Here is a 9,048-nt window from a genome sequence, read left to right as displayed (position 1 = left end):
GCTATTTTGTGAATACTTGTACAACAGGTGTTTGAGCTTTATAAATCAAGATTATTATTGGAATCCAATATTTTCCAGGTATTGCTGCAGAGAAGTTATGTTATCTGTCATGATGCAAAATACAATGGACTTAGCACCAATTGTTTTGTCATAACTGAGTAGATGACCTGGAAAGTCCATCCCTAGTTTCAACACCAACAAATTGCATTTATTTGGTGCCATTCATATCAGGAGGATGTCCCAATGTGCTGTGAGAAGCTGGTGGTGAGCAGCTTGTGGCAATGGCACACCCACAATGATATTGAACGGGTAGTTTCAGCACTCTAACCCAGCAATGATAGAGTGGTGATATAAGTCAGGATGATGAGTGACTGGGAGAGGCAGTGCTACTCTTGTTCTGGATGGTGGAGGTTATAAGGCTGGGAGATGGTGTCTAACCATAGTTGTTGTAGTGAAGTGGGGGTTTCACCAGACAATTGCAAAATCTTTCAAGACATTCTCCCCCTCCACTACCCTTGTGTACCTCAGTTTTGCTGAGTTCTGACCATGGAGGTATGCCTGGATAAGGCTTCTCTAATATTCATAAATAGCAATCACAACACCTTAAAGTAAAATTCCAAGAAGCGCTTTAAGATGATTCAATAAAGGTAAATGAAGGTATTATAATAATAGTACTGCTCCCAGAGATGGAAAAAACCCTTGTCCATCCAGCTTCACAAACTGACCCACTCAGTGTCAGGAGTTGTTGGGATTTAAAATGCCACAAGCCTCCAGGTTAGGATTCAAGCACTATGACTGGAGTTACTGGGTTATCCTGATGTGGCTTGTAATATGAGACTGTTTTAAGCAATCTGATGGTAACTTTAAAAAAATTTAACAAAAAATTCCGGGTACCAATAATTATATTAAATGAGCCGCTTTTGTGTTTTTTTGGCAAAGTCTGATAAAAGTTCAAAAAGGAAAGAATCTATGGATTCTTATTCTATTCTAGGGCCGGCCAGCATTTGACAATGTTACACAACATTTGGATTTGTCTGCTGAATGTTTGTTGAAAGTGAAATTCTGCAGCTTTGAGAAAACCCCAAATTTTGTCTATGCTGAAATTGTACTAGATTAATATTTTTTCTTTTTGGAAGCACCATCCCATTTTCTCTTTTCCGCAAGCAATTTTGTTCCAACCAGTCTTTAATGCTGTTTGCACGCAAAGGAACCTAATGGTGAAATGTGATGTTTGTGATGGAAGTTATGTAAGAGAAGTATGTTGAAAACAAGAAGGCTATTCTTGGGACAGATTCCTTCAGAAATGATCAAAAACAGCTTTCTGAATAACAAGGAAAACTTGTTGGGTTTCCCTAGTTATTACAGTAGAACACTAGTTGTGTTATAACTATAAAATCCCAACTAGCATTGTAACATCTTACTCAGAGTATGAATAAAAGAACATAAGAAATGCTAGATAAAAAAGATCAACGTCCATCTAGTTTGCCTTCCACCTTCCTGGCAGTTGCATGCACATATATCCCGAACTACCTCTGTACTATATCCCATAATGTTATTTCCTAAAAGAAAACTATCTAAACTGTTTGAAAGAATCAACACTTCCTGCTTCAACCGTCTCCCTAGGGAGCCTGTTCCACAGGTTCACTGTTCGCACACTCAAACAGTGTTTGTGTAGATTCGTTCTGAATTTAACCCCTTCAATTGCAGACTCAATAAAGTCAGCTTGTGTTATAAAATGGCCAAATCATGGGTAAGGATTATTATTATTTATTTATTCATTCATTTCAACTGAAATGTCCATTTGTAGGTGTTGTGAGTATGTAGAATGCTGTTTGGATATTCCTAAGGATTGAGCTGGATTTCTGCCTGTGTCAGACCCCAAAAACGTGATTGGAATAACTGCCATGGTTTTTAATGCAGTTCAGTAGAGTACAATATCTGATCAACAGAATTCATTCAGCATCACTTAACCCATTAGTAACAGTGGAATGTTGAAATTGTTGCCTTCAGTCAGAGTGATTGAACTCCTATCATTTCAGCCTTACCCCCTCCCCCGCTGCATTTTGAGCTGTATTTCTAGCTCTACTCACTTTTATTTTGGAGCTTCAATTTGTTATAGAAACAAACCGTATTGCATGTTCCTTTTAAATGGGGAAGCGTTTAGTTATTTAACGCCTTATTCTGCCGGAAAAAATGAAGGCCTCAAATTGTGAACTGATAGATTATGTTTTCAAGACAAAAAAAATTTGTGAACTTTCATAGTAAACAGCACAATGGATATAAAATAAGTAATGCGATTTATTATGTAAACTATTAAAGATCCTTGTGAAGTTATCCCTCACCACCAGAGGTCCAATCTCTTAACAGGATACAATGTTAACATTGATCATTTCTGATTTACATGGTAACCTCACAAAATGTACACGGCTTTAACTAAATTTATAAAGTATCTTATGTTCTGTGGTCCTTGATATTGTAAACACGAACAGCCAAATTTCATTTACACATAGGATCGTATTCATAGATTTTTTTCATTTAAATCAGGATGAAATATCTTATTGACAAATTACCTCAGAGGCATTAAATCCTAATCTGAAAGATTCTGTATACAGAAGGACTTGGGTTTCATTAGGTAACAATCGGGATTAATTTTACATACAAATGCCATCTGCTTGACATGGTTAGGGCAAAGTCTTTGAATTATTTTCTCAGATTGTTTCAGGAACACTTGCATGTTAACAGTTGCTGAAATAGTCATCGCTGATGTCTCTGAGATCTGTGCCAGCAACAGTTTGCAAGTTTGTACACGTAATATTGTTGTATATGTACATCATGGTGTGAGCTTCATCTCCTTCTACAGGTGATTCGATGAAACGAGGAACGATGCTGGGGTTTGCCAGGCAATAGTCCCTGAGCGACTTCAACGTACAGTCACAGTGCCACTTATTGCCTCCTAACCACAGCTGCTCCAGCTGTGACAGCTGGGTCAGAAAATGACCCGGGAATTCCTGTAATGAGTTGTTCTTTAGGTTCAGATACTTTAGCTTGGTTAGTGGTCTGAAAGTGTAATTGTAGAAATACTCAATGAAGTTTTCTGATATGTCAAGCCAAGAGAGGCGCTGCAGGGGCTGAAAGGCGTCCACCGAGATGTAGGCAAGTTGGTTGCGTTTGAGCAAAAGGTACTCCAGTTGTGGGAAACCCAAGAAAGCCTGAGGAGACAACTGCGTTAATTTGTTATGCCTCAAATCCAACTCCAAAAGCTCTTGCAAGCCATTGTGCCTCTGAGTATCAATAACTGAAATGTGATTGTGTTGCAAAAAAAGTCTTCGAAGGTCAGTCAATTCTGAAAATGTGCTCAGCTGGATTCCTGTGATTGAGTTGTTTTCCAAGTGCAGGCTATGAAGATTAGAAAGGCCTTTGAAGACATGTTCAGGTAAATTCTTCAATAAGTTACTGGACAGGTTCATGACGGCTACGTCACGAAGGCCAGCAAACGCCCCGGGCTTGATCTCCTGAATCTGATTATTGTTCAAAGTGAGGACTTCCAATTGTACCAAGCCATCAAATATGTTTTCAGAAAGTCTTTTCATCTTGTTGTAGCCCACTTGAAGTTCCTCCAGGAACTGAAGGTCCCTGAATGTTCTGTGCCTTAACCCTGTTATGGAATTGTTCAGTAGCCGAAGTACATGGAGGTTGAGGAGGCCAGAGAACGTTTCTTCATGTAACACAGTGAGACGATTGTGGGACAAGTCCAGCCATCTGAGAGATTTCATTCCCATAAAAGCTCTTGGTGCAATGGTGCTGATTTGATTATAACTCATATAAAGCTTCTGCAGCTTCTGCAGTTTGACAAAGATGTTGCCCTTTATGACTTTCAACAAGTTGGCAGACAAGTCAAGTTCCTTTAGCTCTATCAAATTGATAAAAAGTTGTGGCTGCAGATACACTAACCTGTTCCCTGCTAAAATAAGCTCCTTCAGGCAGAGTAGACCATGAAATCCTGTGTCAGGCAAGACTGCCAGCACATTCCATCCAAGATTCAGGTACCAGAGGTGGGAGAGGCCAAAAAACAACCCATTCTCAATTTTTCCAAAGTTGTTATTGTTTAGACTAAGTGAGCCAAGGTATGGAGTATGGAGAAATGTGTTTGGTGACAGATATTTCAACTTGTTTCTTTGCAGATGCAGATGGACCAATTGTTTCAGGCCATAGAAGGCGTGTTGGTCAATACTAACTATAAAACCATTCTGCAAGTTCAAGAAGTCCAGGTTAGACATGTTTTTGAAAGCATAGGGTTGAAGCATCGTGAAGTTGTTGCAATCCAACCAAAGGGCTTTAGCATTAACCGGTGTGCCTTCAGGGATTTTAGTAAAATTACGAGAGCTGCAGTAAACATTCAGTTCTTCGCTATAGTCATCAAAGATACATGTGCATACACGTGGGCATTTGTAGCTGTCTGACCCTTCCTCTGATCCCATTGCCGCTTCCAACAACTGTGATCCTGTTCCTAACAGCAAGCAGAACCGCAGCAAGAGAATAATCAGTCCAAGAGGAAATTCTTAAAAAAAACACAAAATTAAATTAGAGAATATATAGTAATAATAATCCTTACATTTGATATGGCGCCTTATCACACCATTGAGACATCTCAAAGCGCTTCAAAGGATATACTGTCAAGTGGATTGACTGTGAATTTTGTGGGTGAAACACAGCAACAATTGTCTACAGCAATGTCCCACAAACTTGAGCAGAGAGCCTACAGTGTGAGGAGGGAACTGAGTGAGGTGGAAAAAAGTGAGAATTCTGTTAAGGAATTTGGTGAGAATGGGAATTTGGTGCAGAGGGGGAAAGAGGTGCAGAATTATAAAATATATAATAATTACATTAATTTAATATAAAACGTGTGTGGGAATATGGCAGGGCAGCTGAGACCGGTTGCATGCACAATGTGTGTCATGTGGGAACTCCAGGATGCTTTGTGTACCCTGGACAGACATGTATGTAGGAATTGCCTCGGGCTGCTTGAGCTTGAGCTCAGGGTTTCTGAGCTTGAGGAGAGGCTGGAGTCATTACATTGCATACAGGAGGCTGAAGTATTCATGGATCAAATATTTCAGGGTGTGGTCACCCCACAGCCACTGAGGGTTCAGAAGGGGAATGAGTGGGTGACCACCCGGCATGGTAGGAAGAGGGGACGGGCAGTGCAGAAATCCCCTGAGTGTGTGGCATTCACAAACCGGTTTTCTCTACTGTAGACCGGTCAGGGTGATGACACCTCTGGAGAGAGGAGTCAAAAGCCAATGGATGCACAGGGGGACACAGGGAAGAGTGTCAATGCAATTGTCATTGGGGACACAATGGTGAAAGGAGTAGACAGGCGTTTCTGCAACCAAAGAATTGGCTCTCACATGGTATGTTGCCTCCCTGGTGCCAGGCTTGAAGACATCACGGAAGGGGTGCAAAACATTCTACAGGGGGAAGGGGAACATCCAGAAGTAATGGTCCATGTTGGGATCCATGACAAAGGAAATAAAAGGGCTGAGATCTTAGAGGGAGAGTATCAGAAGCTTGGGAAAAAGCTAAAGAGTAGGATCTCAAAGGTGATGATCTCCGGATTACTCCCAGTGCCTCATGCAAGTGGTATCAAAACAGTAGGATCAAACACATGGCTGGAGAAATAATGCAGAAAGGAGGGCTTCAGGTTCTTGGATCATCGGGACTAGTTCTGGGGCAGGTGGGACCTGTACAAGGTGGATGGGTTACACCTGAACAGGGTGGGATCAATGTCCTCACAGGGAGGTTAACTAGCACTGTGGAGAAGTGTTTAAACTAATTTTGAGAGGGGAAGGGAATAAGATGCAGTATCAAAGACAAACAAGTTACATAGAGGACTGGGAGAGACAAATATAAGAAGTAGTCCAGAAAAAAGAGGGATTAGACGGGTGATTTATCTACCTCTATCTCAAGGTAGATAATTCACCCATTCTGGATGGGATGGGAGATTTTTTTTCACACAGCGAGTTGTTCAGTTCTGGAATGCATTGCCTGAAAGGATGGTGGAAGTTGATTCGATAACAAATTTTAAGAGTGGAGTAGATAATTATTTGGGGAGGACAAATTTGTAGGGTTATGGGGAGAGATCAGGGGAGATGGATTGATTTGGATAATTCTTTTAAAACAGCCGGCACAGGTAGGATGGGCCGAATGGTTTCCTTCTGTGCTGTATAAAAATAAAAATCCAAGGAGTTAGTGACCAATTTTATTTGGGGGATTGTTGGCTAGGATACCAGGGAAGAGGAACTTCCTTCTCATTTTGAATAGTGCCTTGGGATCTTTAGCATCAGCCTGAACTAGCAGATGGGACCTTGGTTTAACGTCTCATATAAGGATGGCATCTCCGACAATGCACTGTATTGGAGTGTCATCTTAGACCATGTGATTCAAAGTCCCGACGTGGGGCTTTGAATTAATATTCATTTTTAGTTGAATTATTTAATCATTTAGTACCTCCAATGATCAGCAATCTCCCAGTATTGGAGTGTCAGCCTGGACAGAGTTTACAATACCTGATGTGAGACTTGAACCCATTACCTTCTGACTGAGCTGGGAGACTGCTACCACTTGAGCTAGACTGACACTCAGGGCAAACAAGATGAATGGTAATGGTATTGAGTGGCATTATTGTGAAATAGACTCAATACCACAATCATAGAACTAACTCCATTTGAAGGGGAGGGTGACATTAGGCTCCTTTCCCCTCCCTTTAACTCCTATTAACAGTTGCTCATAATTGTGATGTTTAATAGATATAGCCAGATAAGACTTGTCTTATTGTTTCAGTCAAACATTTAAACGATTTAAAATTTCTTGAGTTTATTTCTCATTTTAAACGCACAAAACCTTGCAAGCCAACCTCACTGAAGAATCTTTATCTTAGATAAATAGCATAAAATTATGACTGAAAATATTGACACACATAGCAAATCACAAAAAACGCAGCAACTCATTGTGAATAAATGCTCCCCCCAAATCCTCTTACCTACAGACTTGTTCATTTTGTTCTGAAACATTTTCTATAAAAAGAGTGATCTTGTTTTCAAATCAGCTAATGCAATTGAGGAAGTCAAATAGGTGCAGGATTAAGATGTTCTATCTGAAAGCTCTGAATAGCTCTTCACGAAATGGTCTTCACGCTAAGTTAACCAGGACAATATTCCCTACGTCTATTTAGTGGTGTAACTGAAACCTTTCACTCACCACTGACCAGTGAACTGTCTTGATGACTGAATGGCAGGCAGCCAGAATAAGGTCAGCAGAAAAGCTGAAAGGTAAACATCTGGCACACGAGAAGGAGAGAATCAATAGTGTTTACTCAGTGCATCCATGTGGTAATATTTAGCTGCTCTGTAGCCAAAAAGAGTGCATGCTAGCACAATGCCCTCTTTGACACCACAGATATACAGCACAAACTTGATGAGATCCCATTGCCTGGCTATGGATCACAAACAGGAGGTTAAGTCTCGCCCATTTTGCCCCCATTTAAAATGGGGGGGGGGGGAGACTTAACCTCCCTTTGGGGATCCATAGACATTTGCTCCACCTTATTTGAGGAAACGGAGTAGAACTTTTAAAATAATCTGTTACAAAGCGGTTTATGATATTAATCAATTCATATGGACATTCTGGGTTTTGGAATTACACAAAGTAGGAATTAACTACATCATTTCAAAGCACCAATTGTCAACTTGATCTTCAGAAAGTAAACAAGCAAAGCTACTAGAATATTCTCAGGTTCACTATTTAATTTTGTTCTTTCTCTGCTAATATTCCCCTTCCCTGGTCATTGTCTTGACACAGCAGCACAAGAGAAATCATTCTCTTCCTTGAAGAATATTTATATTCTTCGGTACTGATATACTGAGATCCCACACGAATATTGTACTCATTGGAGAGCTGAGCTTAAAGGGGTGGACAAAAGACTTACAACTCTGTAAGGTCACTGGTTGTAAATGGGCTCTATTCTCTGCTCAGCACTTCTTGTGCAACATAGTGGAGACTGGAAATGTGGTGGGATGGAGGAATTGTAACCCATATCTCTTCATTCTGAGCTGTAGGAAGGTGGTGCTCCAATCTTTGCTTCATCCTGATGCCTAAATTAAAGTATCTTTCTTTTGGAGTCACATTTGAATAGAAACATTTGATTTTGGTGCAGGAAATCTTGTGCAGTCCTTAAGCAGTTAAATGGTGCCTGTGTTCATTGTGCTGTATGGAATATCAGCCCATTTGAAGTGGTGAAGGAGAAGATAAAGAATCATTTAATGGATGAAATCTACTGAACCACAAAATTGCTGACTGGCAGCGAGGTATTTAAAGTATTAGTTTTTTTTGCTAGACATGGACTTTGGCTGCAATCAGCAACAAAGGTAAATATTTAAAGCTTTCTGCATTGCTTTCCTTTGCTTCTAACTGCACTCGGGCACAGAATAGACTGAGTATTGTAAAAGGCAATTTCGGATGGTATTTAGGAGAATAAGGATTTAATAATAATTCCTTCTTGGATTTAATATAATGTTTTTCAGATTGGGAGGACGTCTCAAAGTGTTTCACTGGATTTCCTGTAATGTCTAATGATATATATTTTGAAGGCGAAATTAGGAACAATCAGGAGGCCATTTGGTTCATCGAGCAAGCTCTGCCACAGACCTTTTTAAGGCCACATACTCAAACTCCCCCTCCCCCCCCCCCCGCCCCCCCATATACCTAAACATTCTGCCTCTTAAATATCTAATAATAATCCTTGCATTTGACATGGTGCCTCACGTCGAGAGAAGATCTTAAAGCTTACACAGCATATGGATTCCTGTAGCTCAGTGATTAGAGCGCTTGCCTTGCAAGCGAGAGACTGGGGTTCGATTCCCAGCAGGGCGAAGGGTTGTACACGTTTCCTTACTCCACCTGTCTCTGTTTACCTAGCAGTAAGTAGGAACCCGGTGGGTAGTCGATTGGCTGATCACTTTTCCGGGGTAATAATTCCTTCAAAAAAATAAT

At 40.5% G+C, this 9,048-nt stretch overlaps 1 protein-coding gene across 1 annotated transcript; it reads right to left on the bottom strand.

Annotated features, from left to right (window-relative positions):
• Positions 1-2,280: 2,280 nt before the first annotated feature.
• Positions 2,281-7,263, bottom strand: igfals (insulin-like growth factor binding protein, acid labile subunit). The gene is made up of 2 exons (XM_007908190.2): positions 7,040-7,263; positions 2,281-4,558 (listed from the first exon to the last, which is right to left on the bottom strand). The coding sequence occupies exons 1-2, from the start codon at positions 7,068-7,070 to the stop codon at positions 2,736-2,738; spliced, it is 1,854 nt and encodes a 617-aa protein (XP_007906381.1). The 5' UTR covers positions 7,071-7,263; the 3' UTR covers positions 2,281-2,735.
• Positions 7,264-9,048: the final 1,785 nt, after the last annotated feature.

Source organism: Callorhinchus milii, unplaced genomic scaffold, assembly GCF_018977255.1.
Source record: "Callorhinchus milii isolate IMCB2004 unplaced genomic scaffold, IMCB_Cmil_1.0 Scaffold16, whole genome shotgun sequence".
Lineage (NCBI taxonomy): Eukaryota > Metazoa > Chordata > Chondrichthyes > Chimaeriformes > Callorhinchidae > Callorhinchus > Callorhinchus milii.
The sequence above is the reverse complement of the archived record's forward strand: the minus strand, read 5'-3'. Positions and strand labels throughout refer to the sequence as shown.